This window comes from Electrona antarctica (genome assembly GCF_951216825.1).
Source record: "Electrona antarctica genome assembly, chromosome: 17".
Classification (NCBI taxonomy): domain Eukaryota; kingdom Metazoa; phylum Chordata; class Actinopteri; order Myctophiformes; family Myctophidae; genus Electrona; species Electrona antarctica.
The window spans coordinates 11,615,881-11,629,128 of NC_136798.1; the positions used below are offsets into that span (position 1 = coordinate 11,615,881).

The 13,248-nt window shown below is 43.7% G+C and overlaps 1 protein-coding gene across 1 annotated transcript in view; it reads right to left on the minus strand.

The window, feature by feature from the left end:
• Positions 1 to 11,965, minus strand: part of LOC306941348 (NHS-like protein 1) — a 132,953-nt gene extending 120,988 nt beyond the window's left edge. The window contains 1 exon segment of the mRNA XM_079526770.1: positions 11,327 to 11,965. Coding sequence (XP_079382896.1) covers positions 11,327 to 11,660 — 334 coding nt within the window. The 5' untranslated portion in view covers positions 11,661 to 11,965.
• Positions 11,966 to 13,248: the final 1,283 nt, after the last annotated feature.

A 13,248-nucleotide genomic window follows, 5' to 3' on the forward strand; every position in this document is an offset into this window, starting at 1 on the left:
CCTTATTTTTTTGCTTTCAGTGGCTAGATTCCAAACCAAACAGAAAGAGAGAAAGGCCAGTGGGGATAGAGAGAGCAATGCACAGTTTGAATTTCAAACTTGGTGATTGACAACTGCTATTCACACACAATTTGTGCTTTCTCATTGAAATGGTTGTTGATGGCGACTTTGCAGTGTTAGCCAAGTCTTATCAAGTAAACAAAGGATTCTGAACTGGGTTTAATTGGCTGTATGGAGAAGGGGAGGGAGAGCAAGAGAGATGGAATAGACCAGAGAGAGAAGGAGGGGAGGGGGGGAGAGAATAAGCGAGAAAGGAACAGAGGGAAACACTCTAATAAAACAACACAGCTGAAGGAGTGAGAAAGCGAGGACAAGCAATCTTTTATTTTTAGTGTCTCAACCCCTTGCCTGTCCCACTGCGGACGCATGCAGACGGATGGACGGACGCCGGGCGGATGGAGAGACAGACAAGACAGAGACACAATAACAAGTCTGAGAAACACATGGAACAGTTGAACTCAGGCCTGTTGACAATGCTGGAAATTGAAATGGCACTGAATTGGACTGGAGTCTACTATGGTGGAAGACTGGGCATAAAGTTGCATAGTGCAGTTTTAACTAAAAAGTTAAAAGAAAAACACATACAGCAAATATGCAGGCAATATTATGTTGAATGTACAGTAATGTAAATGTAAAGATAAATAAAAAGGATTCATATTTTTTTGTTATGATAAACTGAATCACTGCCATTGTCTTTGTTCTATAGGGGAATCGCAAAATCTTTGGTGTGTGTGTGTGTGTGTGTGTGTGTGTATTGTCCGTGTTGTACTGTCTGAGCCACCATATACAGAGACTAAGCCTAGTCCCGACCACCGTCGTGTGAACGAATATGGTTATCAGAGACGCTGCCGAGTGACATGTGTGCACGCACGCATGTGTACTATGTACAGTATGTCATATACAGTATGTGTACAGTATATGCACATGATGCATGCAGAGGGCATTTTGCTATGGTTGAGTGGGGGGGGGGGGGTAAGGTGCATAATATATAGAGCATAGCAGTGGGTGTGGTTTTCTGAACCCACTGACAATTTGTCCATTCATTTTTACCATAGAGATTTACACAAATATTTATATCAATTATTTTAAGCATAGAATCAAGCCACATCAACATGCCAACAATGGATGCTTTGACAGGAGGAATTGAGGACACAGATTGAGATTATTGTCTCTCATAGCATACACACAACATATACACATGGGGCAGGCCGTAAGCATGGCAGGAAACAAACATTTTTATCAACCAGCCACAGTGGCAGATGGGAATTCTGAAATTCACCAGCAACAGTTCTATTATAGAAATCAAACATGATTGTTTTTAAACAGATGTCTCCAGACAATGGTTGTTGATCTGCACAAGTGGACAACCTGGACTGTCCTCCACTAGTTAAACCTGTCCTGTAGCCAGGCCTACAATACAAATCAATAGAGCGTCGCAGTCCCGCCCCTTACCATGGACCAGGAAATGAATCCCAATGCATTTTTCCCATAGACATTTCGTAAAGTATTTATTTAAAGACCTTTTAAGCGTCGTACGAAGCCAACTCGAGTCGTGACAAATCATGACAACACACACAATATTTTGGACCAAACAAATAATTACATAGAAGAAAAACAACAAAAAAAGTGTTGTAACCTGCCGTTTTCTTCTTCTTTCTAATTATTTTTTCGGCCCCAAAAATTGTGTTTGTTGTCATGATTTGTCACGACTCGAGTTGGCTTTGTCCGCGGCGTAAATGTCTTTAAATAAATACTTTCTAAAATGTCTATGAGGAAAATGAACGGAGAATCATTTCCTGGTCCATGGTAGAGGGCGTGACTGCGACGCTCTATAGTGACTGAGAGTGTAAAAATAGGTTGATGAGGATTTTACTGTGTACAGTTAAGTATGTATGATTTTCCAACCACATCACTAGCATTAGGGATGGGCGATAGCAGGACAAAATATCACAATATTTTTACCAAGTACTTTGATATTGTGACAGTAATTAATGTCATACTGTGACAATTTGTTAAGCTCACATCGTGTTGTGATCATGTGAGGCAGTGTGAGCTTCTAGATGTGGTATTTCGCAAAAGTTATTTTTACATTTTTAAAAGTATATAAAATAGGGCTTGATTAAAACCAGGAAAAGACTTGCACTTATATGATATTATTCAATGTCCTAAATCCCAGACGATATCTACTCTCATATCACAATGAATATTGTTGACAAGTCCAATTTAGCACCAGGGTCATCTTTCCAGAAGTGTCCTTAATACTTCTCAGCCACTATACCACCATCAACCATACCTCCAGTTAACAATGTTGATAGTTGATACATACAGTATGAACCACTGACAAGCCCACAACAATCTTTTCGCTAAACTAAGGACATTCTAGCAGCCTACACCTCAACTTAAAAGGTTGATATTTTACGTGCTTGATTGCATGATCAACCTAGATCAACCTAACAACCGAGCCACAATCTTGCAAGCCTGTCCTACTTTATTAAATTATAATCAAATGACTCATCTAAAATAAAAGATTCCTCGGGCGCCCGTAGTGGTCCAGGGCAGTGCATGCCACATATAGGCTCTGGCCTGACAGTGTGATGTGTGTTCAAGTCCCGTTCATGACGACCTTTGCTGCATGTCTCTCCCCCTCTCTCTCTGTCCGTCTTCACTATCAATAAAGGGACGAAAAGCCAAAAACGAATCTTTCAAAATAAATAAATAAATAAATAAAAGATTCCTTTGAAAAGACACAACTAACAGCTTCATTGTTAAGGCATTACTTAATGACAGAACGTTGGATCGCCTGGTAGTTCCAACTTCTTTTCTTCCCACGGCCACAAATGTCTAACTAATCATTTCCATCCCAAATTCTACTATTGCCTGTGTAAATAGTCACTTACACCAAGCCTTGGCTGCAATGCTGAGAGTAGGACATACTCTCAGTGAAGGCAGCAGGCTGGCTAGCTACGTAGCTACAGTATATTCTCCTCTCTATAGAATGGTATTTCCTATTTGACTGGCTGCCCAGTGGGACAGCAGGCCAACTGCATTTATACAGAAACTAATGCAAGTCACAAGAATCCCCTGAGTGAGTGCAGTTACCAGTCTACGGTGTGTAGTGTGGCGTGTGCCAGTCTACGGTGTGTAGTGTGTAGTGTGGCGTGTGGTGTGTGCGCGTGCGTGCGTGCGACGTGCGTGCGTGCGTGCGTGCGAGGATAGGAAGAAGGCTAACAGAGGTGATATGATGGGTGACAGATGTGGCAGTGGAAATCCCTGTTTATTTTTCCGTGAGCCTGATGTGACACGTTCAAGCTCTGAGTGCTACAAAGTGCCCGTGTAGGATGACAATGGGCTTTATGCTCCCATAGGACAAGCTCCCACCTGCTGCAATATGTCATTATGTGTGCGTTTCCACCATGTGTACATTGTCTGTCTGTCTGTCTGTCTGTCTGTGTTTAAGTACCGGTACTTGTGTGTAAGCGTATATGTTTCTTTATGTGTGTATGAATATGAATGTCTGTTCAACTGTGTGTGTGACGTGTCTGTGTGTGTGTGTGTGTGTGTGTGTGTGTGTGTGTGTGTGTGTGTGCACATCAATCAAGGCACACTCTAAGGTGTGGTCACGTTGGTTCTTTAATAAAGTGCAACAGTGTTTGCTCTCAATTAAAGGCTAATGTTATCAGTGGGAGGGAACGCATTACACACACACAGTTCAAACACACTTGCAAAAGCGCAATAACAAGTAGCTAGAGCGCACACACACACACACACACACACACACACACACACACACACACACACACACACACACACACACACACACACAAGCGCAATAACAAGTAGCTAGAGCACACACACACACAGTTATCATGCTGTGTGTTTGCCTGTGCTCACCAATGAAGAGTCAACCATCTGTGATTCCATTACCAGCTGAAACCCAACAGACATACAGTACGTAGTACAGTACGTACTAACGCTACCTATATTCTCTGCCTCTCTTTGCTTTCCTCATTCACACACATTCTCTTCCATTCTCTTCCATTCTTCACACACACACACACACACACACACACACACACACACACACACACACACACACACACACACACACACACACACACACACACACACACACACACACACACACACACACACACACACACACACACACACACACACACACACACACACACACACACACAGCTCTGTGGCGGCGCTGGTAGTCAAAACACCCAAAGGCCCTCAAACACCCAAAGGCCCTCAGACACCCAAAGGCCCTCGAACAGACCCCAGGGCCCAGAGCCATGGAAAAACACACCACAGCCAACGTGGGTGAGCAGTGACATGGTCCTCAAAACAAACATACAGAAACACATACAGTGACAGACACACATGCATGGTCTCATGCAGCCATACATGCCATGTACACAAAACACACCCACGCTAAACAAACACACACAGACAAAAGTGTGTGCAAGGCCACACACGCACAGCCACACACACACACACACACACACACACACACACACATACCCACTGTACATACCCCTCACACGCAACGAGAAATAATGAAAGCTTGATACGATATGCTCTTAGGTGACAAATAAACTGCAACTGGTAAAATGTCAACATCAAATACACCTGAGAGACAGAGAGAGAGAGAGAGAGCGAGAGAGCGAGAGAGAGAGAGAGAGAGAGAGAGAGAGAGAGAGAGAGAGAGAGATGAAGGGAGGAGTTGTTGTCTTTGTTGTGGTCAGGCTGACAGTATGAAGGCCGACATCAAAGTGAGATAGATGGACAGAGACAAAAGAGAGGGGGGGGTTCAGGCCAGGGAGCCATGTGAAAGAACTAGAAGAGATAGAGGAAGAGCCTTGGTTCAGCACAGGATGGAGGGAAAGCAGAAGTGAAAACAAAAAGGAAGAGTGACTGATGATTGAATATGCTGAAACATCAGGGTGCAACCCGCGATCTAGTCTTGAGCTGTCTGCTCATCCATTATTACATGTGAGAAGTGAACAAGTTGTGAGAAACAACAACACAACCTGCCCAGCACGGACAAAACACGACAGCGGACACACGATATTCACAGAGAAACAACACAGAACAACAACAACACAACCTGCCCAGCGCGGCAAACACACGGTCAGTGGGCAAAGTGTGTGTGTCTCACTCGGATCGCACTGCGACAGACACGTGGCGTTAGATGCGAGACCTGCCGCAGGTCAAGCTTCTACTTTATTCACATGTCATTAACCTCTCTGTTTCACACGCAACATTTAGACTTGACTCAAATACTGCCAGAAAAAGGGCTTGCCGCTTTAGGGATGAAATCTTTACAGTTCCATATCCTCATCCAACAAATGAGTTGCCCTTACTGTACATTTGACTCAAAGCAGGTAATATAAACACATAAGTACAAACCATGAAAGCCAAGACAGATTTAACATAGGTGCACTTCCTAATTGATGACCACTGTAGTTACTTGTCTTCACAGGATGATGACATGGAGAAGAAGAATGGCTTCACGCCATCCCTCTCTCCTTCGACTGTGCCCTCGCCAGAGTAACTCGTGGGAGGTCTGCAGACTTCATGGTGCCGTGGGAGAGGGCCGCTGTATTCACTCACTCATGCAAGGGCATGTGTGTGCGTGCGTGCACACGGACCCCCTCTCTCTGTCTCTCAATGGTCCCTGACCTCGGCCAGTGTTTCCCAACTTGGGCTCTTCCTGGAGTGGAAAGGCGTTTTAAACACGATGCAACAGGTTCTGAGCTTGTACTAGATCCACTATAGACCCAATTTTCGAATAATATAATGTAGGTCTTAACTGGTTAACAATAACATGTCTGAAAAACAAAAAGTGTACGTCCGTGTGCCAAGTGTGGAGGGACTCAGGGGGGGGGGGGGGGTCCAGGGAAAAAGGTTGGGAACCACTGCCCTAGGCGACTGTATCTCATGAGAGCCGGGTCTCTCAGCCTGTACAGTGGGCCCAGGCGGGTCTCTCAGCCTGTACAGCGGGCCCAGGCTCCGCAGTTGGACCGGCCCTGTGGGAACCTGGCTTGTGGACCCTGGCTGTGGGATGACTGCGCTCTATTGTAGAACAGAGGACACCATGGCAGGGCATAAGTGAATGTTGGCCCGGAGGGGCTGAGTTAGAATGAATAGGGTAATAAATGTAGTGTGTGTGTGTGTGTGTGTGTGTGTGTGTGTGTGTGTGTGTGTGTGTGTGTGTGTGTGTGTGTGTGTGTGTGTGTGTGTGTGTGTGTGTGTGTGGGCGCTTGCATGTGAGAAGCAGGACAAGAGACAAGAGAGTGGTGAAAGTTGTAAACAATAATTAGTTTAACTAGGCCTGACTGAGTGAGTGTTTTCATTCGTTGTTGAAGCTCAATTAGGCAGTTAGTTTAATGATCACTATGATTATTATCTTGCAGCCTGTGTAAACACACAGCAGTGGATAGTATCAGCCTATCAGAGACGTACGCACTGGGATTGAAATTCAGCCTGGGACGTTAAGATGGAGAGGGCAGGCCTTCTATGCGAATGGCCAAAGGCCACCAGCAGAATTCTTTGCAGTAAATCTTATACCATTTTGTGGTCTAAAGAGAATCTTGTAATGTTGCGTCCTCCGTTTGTATATAAGCATGTCATACTCACTAGTACTGCCCTCAATCAAAACAAGACGAGGTCAGTAGGGTTGTCCAGATCGGATCGGGTGATCGGAAATCTGGGCCGATCACGTCATTTTCAAATGATCGGAATCGGATCGGGAGCCAAAAAACGTGAACGGGACATCCCTAGTATCAATATTGTATCCATATCACGATATTAGACTGGATATTGTCTGTGATTTGGGATATTATACTATTATGATATGGCATAAATGTGTTCTATAAAATATAAATATCGGATCAGGAATCGGTAGATGCTCAAAATCAAATGATCGGAAGCAAAAAAAACGTGATCGGGACATCCCTACAGGCCAGGCAAGCCTAGGTGACAAAAGAAGAAAGTGCTGTATGGTTTTAATGGCTTAAACACCAGGTGCTCTTTAGTAAGACAGGTAGGTTAAACGGACAGCCTGGAATGAATTGGCCGTTTGTGGCCAGTCCCTGGCTGCGCTGGATAGTATATATGGCTAGTCTGAGACAGAACGGTTCATCTCAAACACACACTAGATGGTGTAGTTGAGAGGCACAGGCACTTGAACGGGGTTAACACACATTTCAAATTGATAGCACGCTCGAGATGAAAGATGGACCATGCAAAGACCGAGCGCTATAAATATCTGAGGATAGAGGGAGGAATGTACATGCTGTGTGTCTGTGCATGCATGTGCGTGTGCGTGTGGCCGTGTGTGTGTGAGTGTGTGTGTGTGTGTGTGTGTGTGTGTGTGTGTGTGTGTGTGTGTGTGTGTGTGTGTGTGTGTGTGTGTGTGTGTGTGTGTGTGTGTGTGTGTGTGTGTGTGTGTGTGTGTGTGTGTGTGAGTGAATGAGAGAGAGATGGGCATCGGTGAGGCGGCTGGCCTAGATCGTCTTTTCCCTTGAATCTGTGTGTGTATGTGCAGTATGTATTGTGTATACAATTGCACAAATGTTCATGTGCATGTCTTGCTCTCATCTGCACAGAATTATAAATGCCATACTTACGATGTCTGACAAGGAGGCCCCTAAGTCTTTCTAAACTCCAATTAACCTTCACTCCAGTTCGACCTACTTTCCATATTAAAATGACTTACTCCCTATTCAAACCAGCGCTATATTTGGGAGAGAGCAGGAGTCGCTTGGTAACGTATAGTTAAAGGCACGGTTCACTTTAAAATGAATACAGCACTGACACAAAGGGTAACACTTGTTAATTGTTACAGGGGTGAATAAAAACTTAACTAGCCTAAATCTGAGGAATAAATGTGAAGTTTGATCATTTGTTCAGAGTTTTTCACTCTCCCGGACCAACTTGTCTTAAGTTCATAATGCTGCTACTAGGTCACACACACCCCAGGAAATCTGATTCCATTAGTAAAGACAGGCTTAAAACAGAACTGTAGGCTACAGAGTTCGTTGTCTTATATAATTAAGGAAGAAAGGAACTTAAAGAAACACAACAATATAGAGACATGGTGGTTCACGATTTGAATAATTGTGATAACAATATAGAGTCAATGCCCACTTTGCTCAGCTCCATCTACACTGCAAACCAGGCTACGGTAGACTATGTTTAGCTCTCTAAAGTATAATCAAGTCAGGTGCACTGAAGTTGGGACAGAATGGGCCACTGACCTCTACACTGGGAATGAAATTCAGCTTGAGCAATTAACTAACAATAGCTTCTGTCAATCTGATGGATAAAGCATTAAGCAAATATATAAATACACAGGCATGTACAGGAAAAATGCAATCGTCTATAATGTGCAGAATACACTACTTCAACCTGCCTGCCATTTGTCCAGTGACTGGTGACAAACATAAAAATTGACATATGCATAATACCGGTAATACTCTGATTCACACAAACAGACGAGCACACACAAATGCACACTACTTGGTCCTTCGATGTCAGTCCTTGCCAGGAGCGTGGGGCCCCTCTATGCCGCCATTCTCTTGGCCCTCACAAGTAATTTGATCCATCTCTAAGCTGGGGTTACAACATGGATCCTGACCTACACCCACTGTAATAGAACAAGCCCTGTGATGCTAACCATTAAAGCAAGCTAACCATCCGTTCACATAACTATCTATTTACATAGCTTTGGGGTAGCTAGTTACTACTTTCCCACAGCCTTCTTCACATAAACGCCCATTAAAGACTTAAGATTCTATCCCATAGTAGACATACTGGTTGTGGCGGTGAGGTGCTTTGACGTGTGAATCTCTGAGCAAAAGGACTCGATCGGAGAGGGGAAATACCTGATATTTAAACGGAGACTATGTGCCTCGGAGTGATACAGGTTGCACATTAACTACCACTCAATACACCGTTTGACAGTTGCTTTTCATCACGGCGTGTTCAAATACATGCCTCCCCTTAATGTATAATAGGCGTGCAAAGCCTGAGCAATGTTCTGACACAGACCAGGACAGGTAAATGTTTTCATACATTAGTGAACTCAAGCGTACATTTTTGTGCAGTTATGAATCCCAAGGCATTGCTTCTGAACGCCCTGTGCTGCCCTTGGGGCTGTGTGGGAGCTAGATTGTAACCTGGTACGTAATGCACACCACATTCCAGCCCTCTTCTATCACACCTCATCTCGAGCTGCTTGCCCCCTCCGACTGACTAATTGTCTGGTTAACCTCTTATCTTATACCATATACTTAACTGACCGTATTCCTAATTTCCCAAGACCTCTAATCCCTCTATACTAGCCCTCACTCGTTCTCGCTCTACACCAAATATTTCAGACGAAAATAGCTGATCTACAAGCTCACAGTGCATTGCAGCAAGCTCTGCTATTGTTGCAGAATATTAGCCCCTGACCGGAACATCCGTCAGATGTATTTCCCCCGGATACGATATTTTTTCAACCAACCACAACACTTGTTTCATTCACAGAGAAGGTAAACTGATTTGTAAAGCGTCCATAAATTCCATAAATTAGAAAACAGATTAATGTTTAAGTAGTAGTGAAAATAGCCGATCTACAAGCTCACAACGCTGCGCGAAGCGAGGCATTGTGAGCTTGTAGATCTGCTATTTTCACTAGTTTGGGTCCGGGGAAGACAAATTTCTCTTTTGGGTCACGGGCTAAAAAGTTTGGGAACCATGTAAAGACCATTAAGGAGCTGTGGACACTGGAGTCAGTCTAGAGTGAAATAGTAGGGCCATTTCAGTTACACTGACTGGGTCACGTCATAATAATAACACATGATGGTTAATCGGTGTCTGCAAGCCGTCATAGAATGGTTCTCTCTAATAAGACTTGATGGAATACCAGCATTACTGTGTGTTGTGTTTTCTGTCAATTTCACTCGTCATATGCCACATTTCCTTGGGTCTGGGAAATGTCTACTCAGCTTGTAGTGTAGCGTAGCGCGTGTGTGTGTGTGTGTGTGTGTGTGTGTGTGTGTGTGTGTGTGTGTGTGTGTGTGTGTGTGTGTGTGTGTGAGAAAGAGACTGTGGTCATGTTGAAAAACAATTAAGGGAGTGAACTCAGGATAGTCTTCTGAGCGGTTGTTAGACCGGTTTCCTCTTTTAATACATATTTCAGAAAGAAAATAGGTCCTTTTCACTGTTCAGCACATCAACAGAGAGATGTGACGGAAACAGATATAACCTCAAAGCAGTGTTGGAACTTGGAAGTAGTAACTTAACTTAATGATGTTAAGTTACTGTGTTATCCCTTATCAGAACAAGTAATGATGTTAAGTTACTCTGTTAGCCCATATCAGAACAAGTAATGATGTTAAGTTACTCTGTTAGCCCATATCAGAACAAGTAATGATGTTAAGTTACTGTGTTATCCCGTATCAGAACAAGTAATGATGTTAAGTTACTCTGTTAGCCCATATCAGAACAAGTAATGATGTTAAGTTACTGTGTTATCCCGTATCAGACAGATACGTTTCCTGTAGCATGTGGAAGTGATCAGAGCTCACAAAATGACAGTCGCTCCTATCGTGTCACTTGTTTGACTGGCACACACACTCACAGCGCCCACAAGACATAATCTACTATGACTCAAAGTCTGAGTTAATAATTAACTATCTGTGACTGTAGGTGACGCTAAACCAAACAGTCAAACAACACTGGAGTCAGCAGCGACTGCCCGTTACCAAATACATTGATTTCTTGATCATCTTGGGAGTCGACCAGCTTCAGTTGCACTGTACCACAGTCCACAACAACGGAATTACTGCACACTGGAGAAAGTGGCGTGTCTCTGAGTCAATGGTGATGGTCAATGTGTTGGTCAATCATTTTGACAGCCAGGAGTCAACGTCCGTATTGACAACCCCAAATCCAAGAAACACTACCATGTGTTTACTGTTTAGACACACTCGTCACGCCCTCCCTGCACTCCTTTCATCACACAAACTGTGACCTTTAGGCTATGATGGGTTTCTGCTAAAAATATATATCATTGAAAGCCAATACATTATGATATTCAAGGTGTTGTGCCAACTGTCCACTACAAGTACGTGAACTAATTCAACAATAACAATGTCTCAGAGTCAGCCCATGCGACTATGATTTATGACTATAGTCGTAATTCAGTCGTAAAAAAATGCTTTGTTGTCATTGGAAATATCTTTTGGTATTAAAGGGCAAAACTTACGGATTTTAACTTTCTTGGCATCGAACTTGCGGGCTTCATTCTGCAAGGTTTCCAGGCGTCTTTGGATCCTGCAGGATCTCTGGTACACCATTCCTGCCTGCATCTCAATCCCAAGGAAGATGTCGCTCGCACGCAGAGACAGGTCGGACAGTTGATGGATAATGTTGATCATGGTGTGGCAGCTGACTTCATCCAGGGACGTGAATATGATGGGTTTTCTAAACTTGCGTCCATCCACAACAATGTAGCCCCCGTCTTCCCCCGGCGTCCTGCCATCCCTGCCGGATAACCGACTCACACGCCGCGGCTCAATGGTCCGTTGGTGAAAGGGCATTTTAAAATAGGAGAAAACTCTAAATAAAAAAACACTTTAAACGTACGTTCACAAGTTCAACCCGAACTTTTTTTTAAAACACACGGTACTCCTCTGTTGCTGGCATTGTTTGCGAGGCTACACAAGCTTTGCATCCCGCCATATTTCTCTTTCAAAGGATGCGAGTTTTGTTGTAGTCGAGACGAGACGTTGCTCCAAAGTCTATTCAAACCCACTAGCCAGAGAGAAAAACACACACACGCACACACACACACGCACACACACAACTCCACGAGACGGGAAAAGTACACGGAAAACCCGGAGGAAAGTACAACCGAACCACCTGTAGCAACTGGAACTGGAGCCAGAATGCACTTGTGGGATGTGGAGGAGATGCAAGAGAGGGTTTACCTGCTGCTGTAAAGCGGCTTGACGGAAAACCAGAACTGGAGTTTGTTCTTCATTAATCCTTTTCATTCCCAGAGCATTTCAAAATTCAGTTGCCGTTCAATTATCGTAAATTAATGTTATTTAAAAAACAGAAGTCATCAACAGAGAACACTGTACTTACATGGGTACAATTCAACTGGGTCCTTTTAAAATAACCCCCGGACAAAACATTCCTTGCTTGAAAACTTGACTTTGATTTATCATCCGTTTGAGTGCGCAGTGCACGCATGTATGCAAACATGTTTGTCCAGGGACGACTCTGTCTCACATTCCTGACAATGGTATTTGGATTCCAAATAGCAATCGTTACAGACAGGTTTCCCAGCTCAGTTACAGAATAGGCCAATAGTTCAGTGACAGATTCTTTTGTCCAGTTGGCAAAATATGTCCCTCGTCTTTCTTTACACGTCACTGACTGTACCTCGTACTCCACCTGGTGGTTCAGTGTGCACTCTGAGTGTGCAAGTTAGTTGTAAACTGCTGTTTCTGATTACCAATTAGCTTTTATTCCAAAAATATATTGAAGTCTTCAGATTCCTCTGTAATTATAACCGGCTGAAGAGAAGAGTTACTCAACGGAGCAGAGGAACTGCTGCTGACAGCAGTTGTCCTTGTGAGTGACCAGTGACATCTGTACTGTACCCCTGTTGTAATTGTAACATCCTATAGCACTGTGGAAAACATGACTGACATGACAGATTGTCATTGAAATCTGAGTAACATCCGTTCTTTATTCTTTTTTTCTGCACAAGATGTGTTAAACAGGAAAAACAGCATAAGAATGTATTACACGTCTAATGCCAGAGGGGAGGAAATACTGTAACAACCCAAGGCCGCTGTTCCACAGAAATCTGGGTTGCAGCTTTAGAGGTCAACATTCAGCGAGTTATTCAGTTTCATTTCAGTCTTTTTCTTTCTCTTCTCAACAAAAACACACCCACAGGTATTTGGTCTCCCCATCAATATGGAGCATTACATACATACGTACATGCTCAAGCCAAGAGGTCATGGGGGAGAAACTGCAGTGGATTTGCCATTCGTTTTTGAGAAAATGGGAAGGTTTGATAGCTCAAAGTTCAAAAACACACAGCATAAACCTAAAACCTCGACATTATCAAGTGCAGAAGATGAAAACAAAGAAACAAACTGCAGCAGGTAG